Raw genomic sequence first — 20,395 nt, forward strand, 5'->3', positions numbered from 1 at the left:
TGACCAATATGCAGCTGAATAGCCGTGAAGAACCACTGAAAATATCACCCGCCAGTTTCCGAAAAGATTTCTAACGTTAAGCCAGTGTATTAAGTGTTGTTAAGTTGTAAAAAAAATAATACCCAATTTTGTAAATTATATTGTTTGACATCTTTGTTTATGAAAAAAAATATTTAAAAAAAACCTCGTCTCAAGCTATGGCCTTTATTTTACTGTAATCTTAACAAAATCAATTTAACATTACATCTAATTTACAACTAAAAATATGTACATTGGAGAGTCTAACACAAACATGACAAATATCAAAATTTAAAATTGCAAAATTGACTTAAAGTTTCTTTGTCAACAATGTGGGTTTACTGTTTTTGTCCTAACTTCGTCACAAGATTCTCAATCATGGTGGCATCAACGAGGCCAATAAACTTGTCCACCACCAAGCCGTTTCTAACGGCGATAACTGCTGGCACAGCCTTAACCTCAAACGTATGTACTAATTCTGCATGATTCTCTACATCAACAATGGCTAAATCTATGTCTTGCATTGGCTCAATCAGTTCCTTCATTTTTGGTGTTAGAATATGGCAAGGCTCGCACCATTCGGCGTGAAAATTTACTATTACTGGATGCTCCGAGTTCATTACTTTTGAAAGGAACTCGTCGTTACCTAAATAAAGATTTTTTGCTACAGTGTGTCCAAAATTGGTGATGCATGATAACATTTTTGAAAATACTATTAATTTTGTATTTATGAATAAAATTTTATGATCAACATTTATTAAAGTTTTAGTTTTTAAAATTTTGGATTTAAAATGGATGCCATATCGGATTTTATGTCTGACTATATATTGATTTCCAACAGTATATCTTATTACAAAAAGGTTCAATTGTAGATAAAAACAAAATGTTATTACAAATCTTGCAACGTTGCACAATAAAAAACGAAAAAGATCATATTAAATTTAATCTCTATATCACAATGCGCAATCAAATTTTTATTTAATAATTAGTTGTGTTTTTTAATGACAATATTAATTTTTAAATGTAAATAATGATATAAAAATTAAATATGTCATTTGTTTAAAGAAACAATTGATGCTGGGTTAAAAAAAAATGAATCGTAAACAAAAAGATTACAAAATAGATTTCTACATAAAAAGTTGCTTCAATAAGCTTTTTCAGGAAATATTTATAAATAACGAAGCTTCGGATATTTTCGAAAATGCATCGTTTTAATTTTTTCAAAAAACTACAAAAGACAAAGTAGCAAACTAAACGGCACGTATTTACAAATATAATCCTCGGAAACTTTTTTGAACACACTGTATAGCACAGTATAATAAATATATTTATTTAAATTAAAATAGGAAAGACAGATTTACTTTTTTACTGAAGCTTTTATGATAAAAATATCACCATTAAAACGTTTTTTTATGAAATCAATTAATAAGTGATTAAAAACAATTTATACATCAATTACTAGTATCTTTACAATAATGTGAAAAAGTGTAAGTTAATTAAAAAAATTCTAATTGTTATATGTAGCTTACCCTTTATATCAATGATCTTATTTAAGCTCCTAGAAGTAAACAACGTTCTCGCTAAATTTAAAACTCGAGGGTGCGTTCTAAGCAGCATTTGTAGAGACATCTCCAACAACTAATTAGTATTCATAAAAGCTTTTAAAAGGTTTGACTCGTACTGGCTCTATGCAGTGACTGACAAAAAGTACAATGAAACCCACTAGTGTACTTAAAACGAGAAAGGCAAGGATCAGGTTTTTGTAGATAATCAGATAGTCTTTTTCCTAAAAAAAAAATAAACTGTTCTAGCTGGTAGTCTTAATTTCTACATTGTCCATAATTTTTTGTTTCGTACAGGTAAGATTTTACTACTTTATCTTATTCCAAAACAAAACATGTAAATATACAGTGCACTGACGAACAAATTCATTTAAAACTCAGGTATTTTTTTTCTTTTATTTTTTGGGCACATCGATTCGTACTGTCACTTGCACGGATTTTAATATAAAAAATTTCTATACAGGGTACCTGAACTAGAAATTATGGCGTCAACATTCATTTTTTTAATGGAACACCCTGTATATTATGACGTTTTACAATTCTATGATATATTCTGCATACTTTTTAACCATATGCCTAAAGTCAGTGATTTGTCAAATATGACGTAACAGACTAACGAAACATAAAAATGTATTCTAGATTTATTGCCACTAATGTTTAATTTATTGTCCATTTGATTTAATGCGGCCTTTGCAATGAAAATTTTGGATACAGGGTCTCTCAAGTAGAAACTACGACACTAGCATTAATTTTTTATGTTATTTCTTAGAAACCAACTAAACGTTATTTTTGAATAGTTTCCAATATTAGAACGTACTTGATAAGGGTTTGTTATGAATTTGTGAATATAATTGTCATATTAGTTGTCATTTCACGCATCATTTTTTAATACAATGCATTTATCTGAGAAAGAACGATTCGAAATACTTATGATTGGTTTTGGAGACCGGGTGCGTACACAACAAGAGCGCTACTTGAACTTTCTCCAGTTTGAACTTATCCTGTTTTAGTTGTTTTATTTCCTGATCCACAAGAGGCTGACATACCTAGTAACGAGATATGGTTCCAACAAAATGGGGCACCTCCTGACTTTGCCATCGCTGTTCGACAATTTCTTGAGGCAACTTTTCTTAACAGATGGATCGGATCAAGAGGACCGATTGAGTGGCCACCAATATCACCGGATATAGTCCCATTATATATCCAAATAATGTTAATTAAAAGCAAAAAAAAATCCACAAGAAATTAGACTTGATCCGCAAGTCATTAAAAATGTGCAATTGCAAGTTATTTACTGACTTCAAAAATACATTGAAGTAAATGGACAACAAATTAAACATCAGAAGCCATAAATAGGTATTGTATAAATTTTTATTTTTAATGTCGTAGGTTTTATTAATCAATTACATCAAATTTGACAAACCGTTGACTTTAGACGCTTGGTATGCTAATCCACATAAAAAAATTAAAGTTGACGCCAAAGTTTCTATTTGAGGTACTTTGTATAGAAAATTTTTATTGCAAGAAACGCGTAAGTGACAATACTAATCCACGTGTCCGAAAAATAAAAGAAGAAAAAAATACTTGAATTTTAAATGAATTTGTTCCTTTTGTCGTGAATGCACTGTATGAATAACATATTTTACATTTTCATAATGCCTCTTTCAAAGTCAAACCAACTTTTATTTTGAAAATGATGAGGTAAAAGTAACAGTATGAGTTCCTTTTTTATTTAATTTTTTTTATTATTTTAAGGATAATGAATTCTATATGCATGCTGAAAAAAATGGAAATGTGTGAAATTAAATCAGATAATTAAAGCTAATTATTTAATATAATGGATGAAGAAATACGGTAATATTTCTTCACTTGTGTGGCTTGACCACTCCAATGACAATAAACTCCCTATAATCTAACATAATATTGGTGACATATCTGTAAGCATACTATAACTCTTCATGACCCATAGACTCTAACAAATTTGAACCCTTTAACTTACCAAAAAATTTCACATTAATAATGTACTATAAAATTTAGTTTTTAATCTATTTTCCCATCACAAATAATTGCCAACAAAACTACTAGATATAGAAGCATTGGATATTATCATAATATTCTGAGTGAGAAAAAAAAATAGTATAATAGTAATTTTTACTTGACTCAATAAATGAAATTAAAATGGCATAAATATTTAACTTCATTTACAAGAATAAACTGAATAATTAACAGTTATTAAGTATTGATTTTTTACTAAGTGCTAAATATTGCACGTTGCAAAAAATAACTATACTTGTGATAGACAAGTATATTTAATATTCTCTACAGTTTATGAAATGATACTAAAAGACAAATTTATAAAAGCCAAATTTGGTAAATTTCAAACTGGTTAAACAAACGCAGGCTTATTGTAAAATTAGTCTTATCTTTCAATTCGATTAGGCATATTGCAAAACGATAGTAATAATTAAAAATCATACAATGTGACTGATAATAATTTAAGGTGTATGATGCGCCTGCATCGTTTTAGGCTTCTTGCAGAAATTATTCTGTAGACTGACGGTACGTCAGGCGAATCGCTGATTGTGAGTCAAACACGAACTGCAGAAGCAATGGTAATAATCAGCAATAAAAAATTACAGCATGTCAATACTGCACAGAATATTGCAATTAAAGTTCCTAAAGTAGATAGCCGGTCACTTGGTTTTCTGGTTGTCTTGCTCTGAAGAAGACAATAAACAGAAACCCTTGTGGACAAGTACCATGCATATGTTTTTTGCTTCCTGACTCACGAAATATCCCGATTAAGCCATCCTTTTGTAAATATTTATATTTTAACCTTTGAGTAGCGGCGTGCCTGCTATGACGTATAAACTGTGTTATATAAAAAAAGCAAAGGAAAAATTATTGATTTATTATCCTTGATTTGTATTACCAATAAAGGTAAAAAAAACAATTCTCTTTATATCTAAGTCTTACTTATCTTCATGGCAATTTGGACAAGGTTTTTTTGGTGTTAATAATCCACTAGTTTTATTTTTTGATCTGGGGCTAACATTGCATCTTTTCTTTTTTTTCAAACCATCTGAGAAAAGTAGTCTTCAGGTTTTTCCTTGGAGTCGATTTCTGATATTTCTTTTACAAAATTTATAAGAAATGTGCACACATATAATCTTCTGAAGTAAAATGTATACCACTTTAAAAGAGAGCATTACTTTTTATATTGCAAGAATGCCTTACATAATAAAACTATTGGAAGAAATTACAATGAACATTGATGCGTTAAAAAAGTCCACGCCCTCTTATGCAAACATTCTTCAAACTCTTGCTAACAAAGACATAGCAATAAAATCAATTCTACCAACAATAATAATTAAACCCAAAAGAGAATAAAATATAACTAGGAGTAAGGAAGAAATACAGACAGCTATTAACTCAGGAAATTTAGAGTTAAGAATAAAGAATTTTAAGTAAACAAAACAAGGAGCAATTCTTTCTCCAAAAATTAAGATTGCCGGCTATACTGGAAAGGCTGTAAGGTGGCTGTAGGCAAATAAGGACATTTGAGAGGAAAAATTTTAAAAAAAGAATAAGGGATCTATGAATATTTAACAAAAGTTATATAAGACAACCAAGGAATAAACAAAATGGGGGTATGAAAATATATGCTGAATGTTCAGGGACCCTTTTTATGGAGATAAAGCAAGGCAAAATGTGCATAGACTGAGAATATTCACCAGTTTATGATGACAAAAGTATCTTGATGTTATCAGTGCCAGGGATGTCACCATGAAAGCAACAGATGTGCCTAGCAACAGTTTTATGAGAATTGTGTAGATAATTATGAAACCAAAGATTATAAAAGCTAAATGAAGAACTGCCGCCTGTACTGAGATCAATAAGATACATAAATTGCAACTCAACCCTAAACGTTCTGCATGTCCATCATTAAAATTTTACACTGACCAAATGTGATTCTACATCACTTTGGTGATAGGAACACACTACATACACAAATGGAGGATGTAAATAATAAACCAAAGAGTTTATTAAATTTGGTTCATTTTAACATACGTTTAAATAAAAATATTGATAACCTTGTCTCTCTTAAAAACAGTCACAATTTTTTTAAAATATAATTGTGCTTATTTTTTGATGCATTGACTTTTCAAATTTATTTTATACAAATATATAATATACTACTTGACTTCAACTTTTTTTAATGAGGATAACTACAACAAGAATGATAGCTTTATAATTTTTGTGAAATACTTTAAGAATGTTAATTTGTCTATAATAAAATTTCCTAATTCTGATGTACCAATGGGCAAAATATGCTTTTAATTTAATAGTAGTAAGTGGGGTCATATCTACTAAGTTTAAACTGTCGATAGCTCAGCCAATTCATAAGTTGGGTTTAAAAAGTGATATTAATTATTGACCAGTGAGTCTCAAATAATCTATATAAGTAATTTTGCAAAATTATTGGAGAAATTCATAAAGGACAGATTGGTAGACTTAAAAACAATAAAATTCTGAATCAGTCTGGTTATCTAGAGAACTATAGTACAACAAATATTATGTATACTTAGAACTTCAGTGTTGTAAATAATTTAAATAAGAAATGTTTGCCAGTATCTTCATAAGCTTTCAATACAGTTCGACATTATAAGCTTCTTGAAATATTAGAAACTTATGGCAGCCGCATATTTATTATGAATCAACAAAAATTAGAGGCTTAGTGCACACATTTTATTTAGTGAGAGGTTTCCTGGATAGGAGTTTATGGAGCTCTAGTTGAATGTCTCATAAGTTATAGAATACTCCACTCATTTACTTTTAAAACAGATTAAATTGTGAAACTCTTATTATTACTCTAATTTTACAATAGACTTGTGACATATACCTTGTCAAAGTAATAAAAAAAAGTTCCTAAATGTATGTTACCTTGACATAAATAAAAAAGCATCTGTTAATTTTCATACAGCTGTAAAGATTGTTCCTGCCTAACACATCGCCATTATATCCCTCCTACAGATATCTAAGGTAAACAACCAGTTATTGACATTTCACCAATCATTGACACCATTCTACAATTTTCCCTAAAATAAGAAAACGCATTTGAATTTCATATTAAATGTGAAACCTATGCAATCCTCTGTAAATCTGGCAACCCTGAACATATTTCCAGAATTTTCTGGTCAGTCATTTTGTCAGGTCAGTTCATGTTGTAAACCCGTGTTCCAAATTTTCGGTGCTTTTTGTGCTCCTTAGTGTAAAAAATAAGGTAAGTAAATTTTTGTGACCCATTTTAAAAATTTAGCATTAGTATGTATTGTTATTTTCTGTGGTTTATTTTTGTTTAAAAAGTTAAAAGTAGATAAAATGAATTAAAAAATCTCCCCATATTTATTTGTTTACAAGAAAATGGTGGTGTCAATAACTGGTTTCAAGGACTATTCCTTCCACCAGTTATTGACACAACTGTCAACTATTGGTTTTTAATACTTTTGACCAATCACGTTTTGAGTGTGAAATACGTATCAAGACAATGTTGGCAATATTTAATTTTTTTGAGTTGGTTTATTGAGCCAAAACTAAATATATTTAAGTACTTCTGCTTTTTCAGAAATGTCGCCTAGAAGAAATTATACCTCTGACCAAATGACAGCTGCACTGGCAGAAGTAAGAAATAGTGAACCAGTTGCAGTGGCTGCTCAAAACCACCATGTTCCACGAACAACCCTACTTCATAAGATGCAAGGAAAGTCTGAAGTTGTTTGTACCATGGGGCCCTCAACAATACTTAGCAAGCATGAGGAATTATTGGTTGAATGGATTATTGAACTATCTGAAAGACATTTTCCCATTTCAAAAATGCAGCTTTTAGATTCAGTTCAAAAATCATGAGTCGTTATTCGAGGCAAAATCGTTTACTAACAATAATCGTCCTAGCGATAAATGGTTTCTGTTATTTTTGAGGAGACATCCGGAAATTTCACAAAGAATATCACAGAATTTGACAACATCCAGAGAAAGTGTAACTTCAGGACAAATTCGTAGATGGTTTCAGGAAATAAAGGAGTATCTAACGTCCCATGATCTCTATCAAGTAGCTGATGACCCCAAAAGGGTATTCAACGCTGACGAAAGCGCGTTTTACCTCTCACCCAAAGAAGGAAAAGTGTTAGCAAAAAAAGGAGACAAAAACATTTTTCGTGCAGCAGGAGATGATAAAGAAAACTTAACTGTACTGGTAACAGCTAATGCAGCTGGTAATATTGCACCGCCGATGATAGTTTTGGGCGATAGATATGAGCGAATTCCATCTGCCATAGCTTCAAATGTGCCTAAAGATTGGGCATTGGGTACATCCGAAAATGGGTTGATGTGTTCAAGCACTTTTTATGAATATATCACCAATATATTCAATCCATGGCTCATAAAAGAGGGGATTCAAAAACCAGTTCTCTTTTTTGTAGATGGCCATGTGTCCCATTTATCAGACTCGCCATTTATCAGAAAACTCGCCATTTATCAGAAATGAGGTACAGAATTGGAGGATGGAGAACTTTGGCAATAGGCTTCAGAAGATGCACTTTGGAGGTGTGTTTAAAAAGGCCCTGGAACACATTAAACCAGAAACCATTCAAAATGGTTTTAAATCTTCAGGTTTATGCCTCTTTAATGTTGACAATGTACATTTTAGTAAAATTTCTGCCAAAAATGACGATTCAAGTGATATCCCTGTAGCTACTATGGCTTCAAACGCTACAAAAGATAAGTCCCTGCTTGCGTTGAAAAATTTTGAGAGCAGGATTGACCAAGAAAAGCTAACTACATTCAGGAACTCCTTAAACCAACATTCTTGGGATGGTCCAGTGGAAGATAAGCATTTATTCGAAATTTGGAAAAATTGGACACTAGAAACATGTTCAGATGTTCAACATGCAGAAATAAGAAATGAAAAAGGGTCCATGGACTCAGTAGCAGATAATCGATTTAGCCATTCTCCCACTAATCTTGCTCCTGCTTCTGTTGCCGAAGATCTTTGCACTCCAACAAAAATAAATGATGATCAGCCGAGCACATCTTATAATAACACTCATGACCAGCCAAGCAGCTCCTTTCAAACCCTTGATGCATCAAATGTTCCAACTCCTTTTAAGAAGGCGTTATTTTGGCCCGACCCAAAACCTCAAACAAAAAAAAGGAAAATAAAGGAAAAAATTCCATCTGTTGTCATCTCTGACGCATGGCGAAGGTATCACAGCCAAAAAAGAAAACGAGAAAATAAAGAAAATAGAAGAAAAAGAAAAAAGGAAATTTGAAAGGGAACAAAAACTTTTAAAGAAGAAAGAGAAGCCACAAGAAGAGAATTCTGGTGAGGAAGAAGAATTGATAGAGAGTGAAAATAGTTTGGATGATGTAGACCCCTTTGAAGATCCAAACAAATCATTTTGCCAAGTTTGTAACGGAGACATTCAAATAGGAAATTTTATTTTAGTGAAGTTTCTTGGCGGCAAAAGAAAGAGCACTACATATCGATATGTTTGTATTGTGCAGGAACTAGATGACAATGATGACATTAGGGTAATGTCAATGAAATCTTTGGGTGGAGACGAAAAAATGTTTGTGTGTGATGAATATGATGTGTCATATATAAAAAAAAATAGTGTTATTAGTGTGTTGCCTACCCCTTATTTATTATCTTCTGGTGAGCGAATTAAATATGAATTCAAATCACTTGTGGATGTTTTTAAAGCTTAAGTACTAAAACAAAATAATATATCAAGGCCAATGCATGTCATTGTATGCATGTGCATAGATGTTTGTATTTCAGTATGTTTAAATGAAGCTTTTGTAGTATATTTCCAAAATATACAATATCACAGTACTTACTTTTAACTGGTCTTTTATTAGTGTCTACTACTGGCTGTCAATCATTGGTTTTTTTGGATATGGTGATGTCAATAACAGGTATTTTGACAAAACAGATTTTTAATATTTTTTGCAACGCATATTTATATTCTTAAAGCGTTTCATTGTATTAATTGCTTAAAGGAAACATTAAACTATATGTTGTAGCAAAATTTTACTGCAAAATGTTATATAAAAAATATTTATCATGATTTTCATGAAATACCCCCCTTGTACTGTCAATAATTGGTTATTTACCTTATAAATTTACAGATACTTTTATAATGCATTAAAAGAAATCATGAAGGAAAAATAATTCATAAAATTACTTTGGATTAGATGAAATCAGCTTACGATTTATTTAATTGCACTTATAATATATGCTATTACAATGTCTTGTAATATGTTGGATCATCAAAAAAACCTTGATAGAAACACTGAGTCATTATCTCATTAATACAACCACTTATAGAAGAACTGAATATTAATGGTTTTTCTGTCCACCTAATGAGAGAAGTAATTTCTATGCTATCCCATGGTCAAATACCTTCAATTATGATGATAATGTGACAAAACATATTGCAATTTCGTTTCTTTCTTTCTGGTAAAAAAGTCAAATATTTAAGTGATTGAGAATATCTTACAAATAATTTTCTTTTTGAAACTTTTTTGCTGTAGGACGTAACTGATATGTAAGATCTGTTAACCAATGCATGTTAGAATAAAAAACAAAATAAATTATAAAAAATAATTTACTATAAAATATTTTAAAAGTAAAAGTCAAATAAAGCTTTATTGTTTAAACACCAAGATTTATATTATATGAGGACCATAATTCATATTATCCAACTAGATAATTAAAGAATACTTCTCATGCATCAAGCAAACAGTCCCCAGTATAAATACAGATGGAAGGATCACATTTTTTTAAATAATAAAGTAAAGTTTCCATGCCTCATGATACTTAAACCTCTAAAATATTTTATTAATTGCATGACAGGCCCATGAGATGATGGGCACGGAAAAGTCAAGCACAGGCTGAAGAGTGAGGGCATTACAAGGCACCAATGAATGCAAGATTAAAATTCAATCTATACCTGCAAGATTGATGAGCAATCAATTAACTAGATCTTAAGTGTGTATACATTTTTATAATATGTTTTTCATGGATAAATAAGAAAAATTTGAGGATGATAATTGAGAAAATCATAAAAGTTTTAAAGTAGAGGTAAAGTTGCATAAATCTTATTAAAATGTTGAAAAATAAAAAAAAATATTAGAATATATCTGGAGATATTTAAAAAAGGTACTTAAAATCATAGAGTGTAATAATTGACACTTTTTATTCATTTTAAAGAGCATATAATTTTACAGAAGAAGGGAATTACCAGTGTGTTTTTAAGAACTGCCTTAACAGTTCAAAGATATATTATATATATGAATAAAAAAAAAATAAAAAAATAACATTATTTTACTAAATATTTCAAAATATTTTTTCATCTCATTTATAATGTGTTTATTATTGTTTTTTATTAATATTATTATTTTCATTTCAGCTTATTATCAACCATTTTTTTAGGGAGTAACATGACCAGATTTTTCCAAATCAAATAGCAACCTTAATTATGTTAACAATTTGGCTTTGGATCTGCTAATTTTCATTAATGAAATACAAATTCCCATCTTAATAATATGAAATTAAGATAACTAACACAAATATGAAGATAAGTTAGATAAGCTGTTAATTTGACCTTATTATACACTTACCACAAACTGGGGCTTTTCAATAGCAAATTGCTTTTCAGTAGGTATACATAGTAAAATAGCAGTAACACAAGAAGTGAGCCCCAAAGCGATCCAGGCAATATTACTTTGTAATTTCATAGCAATTACAAATACAATTATAGTTACGATCCAAAGTATTAATAAAATAAGTAAACCAATTCCAATATTTCCCACTGTAGCCATGCTCTTAACTACTTTTTAATATTGTTAGTGTCTAGCTTTAGTCTACTTACATTTATTATTGGACATAAATATGAAATATTTATATTATACAAACAAACCAGAAAAGTTGGAATTGTTTGCAATTATCTACTGAAAAAACATAACCTAGAATGTCAAATGTCAAGCAATCAGCTGCTGATCTTATTTATTAGGCCTAATCGTTATTCAAGCGAAACATTAAAACGACGCAACTCGCAGGACACTTCTTGTAACTGCATTAGAAGAGAATAGGGTATAATTTATTTCTATATACACAACCTTCTTTATCTCTAGCCACGAACATCATCACATCGGCAACATAGCGAGTCGATCGACGCCGTGATCTTGGAAACCCCATAACCCCATATATTAGTAGGTAATCGCAGCGGTTTCCGTGGGTGTTTACTTCGTTTCTCTCTTAAAATTCCGGATTTTTGTGCTTTAATTTAAATTACTTACGTTGAGACTCAATTTTAAAAACCTACTCTAAGTTCTAGTTATATTGTTTAATATGGATTTTGCGTAGTTATTTAAATAATCGAACTTAAAAGTCGAACAAAATTTACCGGCCGGCTAGCTAAATGACGTTTTAAAAGTGGGTTTGTTATTATTGTGTGTTTCTTGGCTTTCTTGCTTAAAATGGTTTTGTGACTTGTATTTTGAACTTGTGGTAGTTCATTTATTTGGTTAGTCTGTGGATAATAATATATTGCTTTATAGCTTAATATACATAGGGAGAAATATGAAAAATTGGTGTAGGTATTTGTCTCCCTACTTGTAAACAATAGGTGGTAAGTGAGTAGTTTAAGTCAGGGTTAGGAATTGTAGTAGCCGGTAGTAGATAAGTTTATATAATATTTGTACATTTTTAACATACCAAGTCCATGCTGTGTCCCTGGATGCAAATCCAATTACAAAACTTCAATAGATGCAGGCGAGGGAGCTGAATCGGTGTTTGGTTTTCCTAAAGATGAGCAAATTAAAGGTAAATGGCTGAAAGCAATTCCTAGAGACAACTGGACTCCTACTAAGCATTCTGTTGTTTGTGCTAAGCATTTTGCCCCCACTGACATCATTCGGGAGGATATTTATCTATTGCCAAATGGCACAACAACAAAAATACCTACTAAAACTCGTTTAGTTCCTTCAGCAGTTCCTCAAATGTTTCCAAATTTACCCGGATCTTTCAAAAAAGGTTCCTCTCCCTCGAAAGAGTCCAGAAGAAAGAAATAAAGAACATGAACATCGTCTTGAACTCAACAATCTTGAATTTGAACAATCAGATCTTATTACAAATTTTCATATGATAATAAATAATTATCTAAAAAAAATTAATATTTCAGAGTCGTGGAATGTAAAAATAGTTGATAATTTACAAATATGTTTTTACACCTTAAATTTGACTAATACTTGTTTAAATATCGCTAATTAAGTCATAGTACAGAGCGACATGAAAGTAAAAGTGTTTATAAATAGGAATGAACTGACCCATATTGACCTGAAATGGATTTTACCTTTTGAATTGACACTAAATAGGTGGTCTCAGCTAGAGAATTTGTTGTCTAGTTATAAATCTCCTAGCTGTGAACCATCAGCTCAAGAATCACTTAGCGATATTCTTTAAAAAAAGCGTAAATTGCTTAAAGAGAGGCATTATTTTAATTAATAATAATTGTGATTTGGAATCCGCCTCGGAATTAGCCAATTCTTATAATAATGAGGACTCGAATGAGGACGTATCTGAGAAAACTAACAATCTTTGTAACAGGTTTTTACTTTTAATTGATAAAATAAATCGCCTGTCAAAGCATAAACGTTATTCACCAGCAACTATTGTGATGTCTTTTATGTTATATACTTCCTCGCCTTGCACTATATGCTATGCGTGCTCGATATATATTGCTATATATGCTTTGATCTGCCCTGTATACTGGCTATTTTGTGTTCAAAATCACCCAATCTCATACTTATTTCTGTAAGTGTTTTTGACGACATTTTTGATGATACTTAACTTTCAATTTAAAACAATCATTGTTTCACATTTATTATGTACCACACTGGATAATATGTAATAATTCAGGCTTTGCATGTTAATTTACAATTTAACACTTTGTATCCACCATTTATTTACCATAATGTAGAATTATTATTCGAAAAAAGCCAAAAAAAATATTTGATCAATAATAAGTAAACATCCAGAGGTAAATATTTTTTTTTTGTTGTATAAATTGGGATATAATCTTGATATGAAAATAAAGTTAACAAATTATATCAAATCTATTTTCCAATAAATAGCATAATGCCTTCAACAAAACGGGCATTTCTGTTAGTAAAAAACTTAAAATCATTGCCCAGTCCCGTTAAATACGGCTATTAAATCGATCCGGAAGCATAAGCGGTTCGCGGTGTTGCCTTGCGATATTCGCGGCTAGAGTAAAGATGGCTCTGCTATATAGCTCTCAAGTCTGTAACAGAAGAAAGACTAGTTTGCTAAGAATGATATATGTATTTACTCGTAAAAATATTACTTTCTTTCCATGGGGGTTCTTATTGGAAATTTAGAAGACCCCAAATACAATGTTTAACCGATTTCCTAAGCGAAAAAGACGCATTTTAACTCCATAGTGCCTAAAAATTGGTAACAAAATTAGACGCATTTAAAAAAAAAATACAAAATCCTACTCCGATTCGACGTGTCTCAATTTCCCAAGCAAATATGACGGTTCTCAAAAATGCGCCTTTTTCGCTTAGGATTTTTGGTAATTTTAAGCGCGTAATGTACAGTGTGCATTTAGATGCATCCAAATTAGTTATGTTTTTACATGGCAGTTTCTGTGTTGTAATGAGTTAGTGGTGCTAAAGACACACGAGCAACCTGTTATCGGCTGTTTATAACCTAACTTTTATGTGAATTGTAGTAATCGTTTCAACAAATTTGTTTTATTGGGGTTTAACTTTGAGACTAACTAAATACAGGGTCTATTATAAAGTTGTAACAGAAGACATATCGGCTACAAGACCCTTTTGACCGGTAAGTAATTATTTTTAATTTTGTTTATTCAATTAGATCGGCTTTTCGGCGGCTGTCTTTATCTGAGCAGCACTTTTGTCTGTGTTTATTCGTCTTTTTACTATGTACGTTTAATAAGGTGTACATCTTTAAAAAATCCAGAAGTAGTTTTTATTATTAAAAATACTTAAAACTAACTCTGCCCTGCCCTTTTAGATTCAATTGACAGAACACAAGGGTTTCGAGGAAAAAAAATGGTCATGTTGGCGCTGAACAAGGAAACTAAACAAGCATTCCAAACCAAGGAAAAAAAAAGGTAACCGTAAGGCTTCGGAAGATTTAGATTATTATCCGACTGACCCTGATTCGGAAAATGATAGTAGCGACACGGCAAGTAAGTGCAGTGAAAAACTTAATATTATTAACGACATAAACTCTGGGAATTGTGTAAGAGAAATCGCCCCTGCCACACACATACAATCGGAAAGCCCAGTTCTTCTCGATATTTCTAGGTCTTTTGTGCCAGTTCACTTTGAGGCTCTCGAAGAAGCAGACTTATGCCCCTTTACGTCAGAAGTAGAAAATGTTGAGTTGGAAACAGTGACTGAATTATGTGATCAAATCACGGAAGCAGCCGAGCCACAATTGATGCATGAACCTATTCAAGACGAGCATGTTATGGATTCTGACAGTTTTGTAGATACCGACGCAACTGAAGTAAATAATACCGCATCTGTCATTCAATATACTAAAAAGGGAACAGTTCGAAAAAGAAAGAAGTTCGAATTATCAGTAAGTTCCAGAAAAAAAGCTAAGCATGAAATACTTGTGAAAAAGCACAGCGTTAAAGAAGAAAATTTTTGAACAATGAATTTTGGAAAATTTCAAATGATAAAGACAGAAAATCTTTTATTTTACATCATGTTTCATCAAAACCTGTGAAACAGAGAACTACTTCAAAACGTGATCTCAGTTATCGAAGAAATAATACTTATAACTATACGCTTAAAAATGAAAAAGGAACATCTGAAAATGTATGCAAGGTCTTTTTTTTGACAACTCTCGGCTTTAATAAACAAAGTGACAAAGTTATCCGTACAGCATTGCGTAATGCTAATAATTCTGTAGTACCTGTGGCTGACTTAAGATGCACGAAGCAACCTCATAATAAAATAGACGATAAAGTGATTCGTAATCATATTAATTCTTACATCCCAACTATCTCACACTATCGGAGAGAGCATGCACCCCAACGTCTTTACCTTCCTAGTGACCTTACTTTTGCGGCAATGCATCAGGATTTTCTAATTAAATATCCCAATATACAAATTTCTTATGAAAAGTACTGTGTAGTAGCTAAGAAAATGAATATTTTACATGATAAAAGTCACACAAAAGATAATCTTGACGAAACCTGTGATAATTGTAACAGTTGGAAAAAACATATAGACAGAGCAACAAAGTCGTTTACCAGTTTTTCCTTGTGAAGAGAGACGCTGTGAAAATAACATTATGGCTTGATAATTGCTCCGCGCAAAATAAAAATTGGTCATTATTTTAATTTTTTCGCTACATCGTTTATTCTGATGAAATTAATGCTAATGAAATTATTATAAAATATTTCGAGCCCGGCTATACATTTATGGCCGCGGATTCGTTTCATCACAAAGTTGAATAGTCAATGAAAAAGATGGGCAACAAACTATACGATTTTCCAGATTTTGTTTAAGCCGTAAGACAATCCGCACGGCAAACTGAAGTTCTGCCAATGGAGTTACAGCATTTTTTTCACACATTACACCTCGCAATATAAATTTAGTAGAATTAACCCCCGGCCATATCTAAATGAAATAATCCAAGTATCTGTCCAAAGGGGTTCCCATATTATGACATACCAAGATGACTTCGATAGTCCAAAAATTGCACTTGATTTTCTTACTGCCAAAATTACAAAAAATAAAATACTGCCACCACCAAAAAAAACAAAAAGTCCTTGGAATTTCATCTAAAAAGAAAGAGTTAATAATAAAAAACCTCGGTGCAATAATGAAGAACAGGCTTCAGTTTTGGAAAGACCTTCCAGTTTCCCAAGACGATGACCCAAACTAAAATATTAGTATTTTTTTGTAAGCTGATATGTTAAACTTATTCACTTTCAATAAACCTTTGTTTAAAAAGTATGTAATAAATGTAATGTCTATTTCTTTTTAATATTAGCAAATATTTAATAATAATAATATTAGCAAAATGCAATATCCTTCTTGACGTATCTAAAATTTGTACTAAAATCCTAAGCGCAATAGACGCATCTCATTTTTAACTAAAAATCTCTTTCTAAACAAATAAAACTTCAAAGTTATTTATTACTCAAACGCATTACTACAAATAACTAAAAAAAATTCAAAAATTAAATAAATACGAGTGCTGTAATAAAAAATCGATAAATCGCAATAACTGAAAAACCTAAAATCCTGAGATGCGTCTTTTTGGCTTAGGACGGCAGTATAGTAGTCGGAAGGGGTTTGTTTATCACACTCCCTACTATAATATTTGGAGCATACAGGACTGCACAATTTTTTATTTTGAGATTAAGTAACTTATAGACCTAAAGAAAAAAAATTTTAAATTCATTATTTCATGTTCCGTGCAATAATAACGATAATGGTAGCGGTGTTCGCCAGAATGTAACATGGCCTTTAAGGTACAATTTTAGTAGCCAAATGAAAAAAATATTAATAACATAACCTAACCTGTCCTGGTTTGATATAACCTATAGTTTTTTTGTAAACAGAATGAAAATGTTTCTAAAAGATATTTCCTTATAGAATTTTAGCTTTTACTTTGATTTTCTTTAATTTTAATAATTAAGTTTATTATATATTTTTTCTGTTTATGTGTTACCTCCGAATTAGATTGACAATATGGCCCACAAAGTGAAAATTAAAAAACCAAACAAACGATCCAGTACAGATGAACTGGAGAAAATGAGTAAAGATGTAAGTTCTAATGAAATGTTCACTCAGTACAAGAAGGGTCTTTGGTTATTAACCCAAAATCTCATTTTAAGGAGTTAATTGCTAAAATTCATGCATTGGAAGCACATAATTTACAATTACAAAATATAATAAACAAAGAGGAATCTGGCCCCAAATATCCAACAAAAAAAGGAAGTTTTGACTTTTCAAGGTAAGCTACTATTAGACTAAATTTACTTTATACATTAATTATATGAATTTAGGAACATATATCTTCCTTTCTTATTAGTAGATATTCTGTGTTAAATGCATTTCTAAAATAAGATTTTAATTTAAGAGGAAAACTATGTATAGGCTATATGTTCATTGCCTTAAGAGTAGAAAACACATATAGGGAATTATCAAACTAAGAATTTTACTTGTAATCCACACAACTATGGGGAAAACATCCCAATAAGATAAAATCTTCTCTACACCATCTGTTCACTTTCTAGGTGTAAAAGTCCTGGTGAGCGCAGTCCATTTCACTTCTTTTTATAAGGATACACTGTTCCTCCATCTTAAATAAATAATTTTTCTTTTTTTTTTATATATATATTTTTTAATAAAATTAATAAAAAGAACTAAATTATAAAAGGGCATTAATTTGAAATGTTATGAACATAAAAAAGGTCTTTTGGGTCTGATGGAGTTTCAGCAGATTGGTTGTGGTGTTTACCTGCAAGTGTGTTGGATGCCTTGGTATTTGCTATAAATGACTTTGTGGGTTCCTAGAGACTGTTTGTTTATCTGTCCCTGAATGATAGGCAGGTGGTGGCAATCTTCTGTGATCTATCCAAGGCCTTTGTGTAGATTGTGAAATATTGTGAACAAGCTTAGAAGGCGTGTGGTTTCTAGGGGTTGATTTGGACTGGATGCAATGTTACTTGGCAGACTTACCTTGGATTGTAATATAAGACTCTTGTTTTGGGTTTCAGGTGCAAAGTTCATAGTCTTTTATTTTATGACTTCAGCCCCTAAATCTTATTATTGACAGAAATCTAAAATTTGAAGACCATATCTTGACTCTTGTGTCCAAACTCTCCTCTGAATGTTTTGCAGTGAAAGTTTCAATGCAGGAAATGGAAAAGATAGATCTCAGCTATCATGCATCTCAGATATGCACTGCCCTTTTTGGAATTTGTGTACAAAAGGAATGTTGAATATTGTCTTTGTGATTTGGAAAAAAGGGATATCTTTGTTCTGTTGGTTTAAGGAGTTCCTGTAGACCACTGGTTATTTCAGAGCAAATTTTAACAGTTCACTTACTATTTATATTAAAGACAGCCGCACTCATAGACATATAAATCTGATAGAATCATCAGATACTGCACATGTTAATTGTCAATTCCATGATTTTGCTTTGCACATGCCAACCTCATCTCTCTTTAAAAACTTGCTTGTGCTTGTGTAAATAACAAGCTACAATATTTATAATCATGTCCCTCTCTCCACTCGAAAATATAGCATGTTTGAAAATATTCAAAAAGCATTTAAAAAATATAATTTTGCTTAAAGCGTATTATAGTAATAGAATCAAAATAATGATTACTTAATGATTCTTTTTAGTAATAGAATCAAAATCTAAGTCATAAAGTTTTAGTAATTTTCTAGTTTTGTGTTTTATATCATCTTGAGTATGTTAACTATTTTAATTTAATTTTTTAATTGTACCTATCAGCATATATGTATATTCTTTGGTATGTGTAGGGATCATAAAGTTTTATTTAATTGTTATTAATCATTAGTTTTTAGGGAGCTTTGTATCCAAGATTTGTATCTTTTGTATTAAAGTACATTATCTATCTATCTATCTATCTATGCACCATATTAGTTGCAGAATCTTAAAGATCTTAGGACAGAGGCATTATCGTGGGCTATTAGTATTTCTCCTGTAAGTGATTAAATTTAAGCATGCAGAAATTTTTTATATTTCTCTTTCGACTTCTAACTCTTCCAAATAAGTTAATTCCCTATGGTTCCCTTTTGTTAGGTAGATAATAATGATGATCTTTAGTTTTGGTTTGAAGTTAATGTATTATTTTCCTAATATAGGTGGATGTACATTCAGGGCATCTAAGATGGGATACTCCACTAATATTAATATGGGAAATTTTTTGGCTAAATGCAAGTGTATCATGAGATTTAAAAGAAATTTTGTTGTTTGGTATATTTTCAGTTTGGACATTTGGAAGTAAATAGGTCTTATAAAAAAAAAGTGAAATGTGTTATTTTTATTAAATTATTGTTTAAGAAGTTATTAACTACAGTATTGGACAAACTTAAAGCAACTTTTAAAATATTTGCACAAATTGGTTATATTGAAATCCCTACAAAATGTTTTATAAAAATATGTTTGTTTGCCAGGCAAGAATGTTCTTTGTTTACTGTACAGTTTTTCAGTGTATGTGCAGTTGTGAGGTTTATATGCCACATAGTGTGTATTATTCGCTTGACCTAAAACAAAAAATTATTGATGCCTATTTATATGGGAAAAAGCAAGTATAGATATCAACTAAATTTGCAGTTCAAAAAAAGACATTGTATCAAAAACTATTAAAAAATTACCAAATCCGAGGACCTTTAAATGTGGTGGTTGACCAAGAAAAACTACGAAAAACTTGGACAGGCGCATTAAATGACTTTGTATAAATGATCCAGGAATGTCTTCTACTCGGCTTGACCCAAAGTACGTTGCTATTACTGTAAAACATGGCGGCGGCAATATCATTGTGTGGGGCTGCTTTTCAGCTTATGGAAAAGGTCCTATTTACAGAATTAGGGGCATAATGGACAGGTTCAAATATGTTAATATATTGGAAAACATAATGCTGCCTTATGCGGAATGGGAAATGCCCCTAAAATGCACATTCCAACATGACAACGAC

The 20,395-nt window shown here is 31.1% G+C and overlaps 3 protein-coding genes across 4 annotated transcripts in view; 2 read left to right on the forward strand and 1 right to left on the reverse strand.

The window, feature by feature from the left end:
- Positions 1 to 194, forward strand: part of LOC126734872 (uncharacterized) — a 30,249-nt gene extending 30,055 nt beyond the window's left edge. For both annotated transcript variants that reach the window (XM_050438689.1, XM_050438690.1), the window contains exon 12: positions 1 to 194. In XM_050438689.1, the coding sequence (XP_050294646.1) occupies positions 1 to 74 (74 nt within the window). In that variant the 3' untranslated portion in view covers positions 75 to 194.
- On the reverse strand, positions 191 to 11,631 carry LOC126734875 (thioredoxin, mitochondrial). Its single transcript, XM_050438695.1, has 3 exons — positions 11,516 to 11,631; positions 1,548 to 1,804; positions 191 to 664 (listed from the first exon to the last, which is right to left on the reverse strand). Exons 2-3 carry the CDS (start codon positions 1,645 to 1,647, stop codon positions 357 to 359), a joined length of 408 nt encoding a protein of 135 aa, XP_050294652.1. The 5' UTR covers positions 1,648 to 1,804; positions 11,516 to 11,631; the 3' UTR covers positions 191 to 356.
- LOC126734873 (tRNA pseudouridine(38/39) synthase) overlaps positions 9,392 to 20,395 on the forward strand; it is a 20,922-nt gene continuing 9,918 nt past the window's right edge. The window contains exons 1-3 of the mRNA XM_050438693.1: positions 9,392 to 9,557; positions 17,406 to 17,489; positions 17,561 to 17,679. Coding sequence (XP_050294650.1) covers positions 17,415 to 17,489; positions 17,561 to 17,679 — 194 coding nt within the window. The 5' untranslated portion in view covers positions 9,392 to 9,557; positions 17,406 to 17,414. The remainder of the gene's footprint in view (positions 9,558 to 17,405; positions 17,490 to 17,560; positions 17,680 to 20,395) is intronic.

The sequence above is a fragment of the Anthonomus grandis genome, chromosome 4 (genome assembly GCF_022605725.1).
Source record: "Anthonomus grandis grandis chromosome 4, icAntGran1.3, whole genome shotgun sequence".
Classification (NCBI taxonomy): Eukaryota; Metazoa; Arthropoda; class Insecta; order Coleoptera; family Curculionidae; genus Anthonomus; species Anthonomus grandis.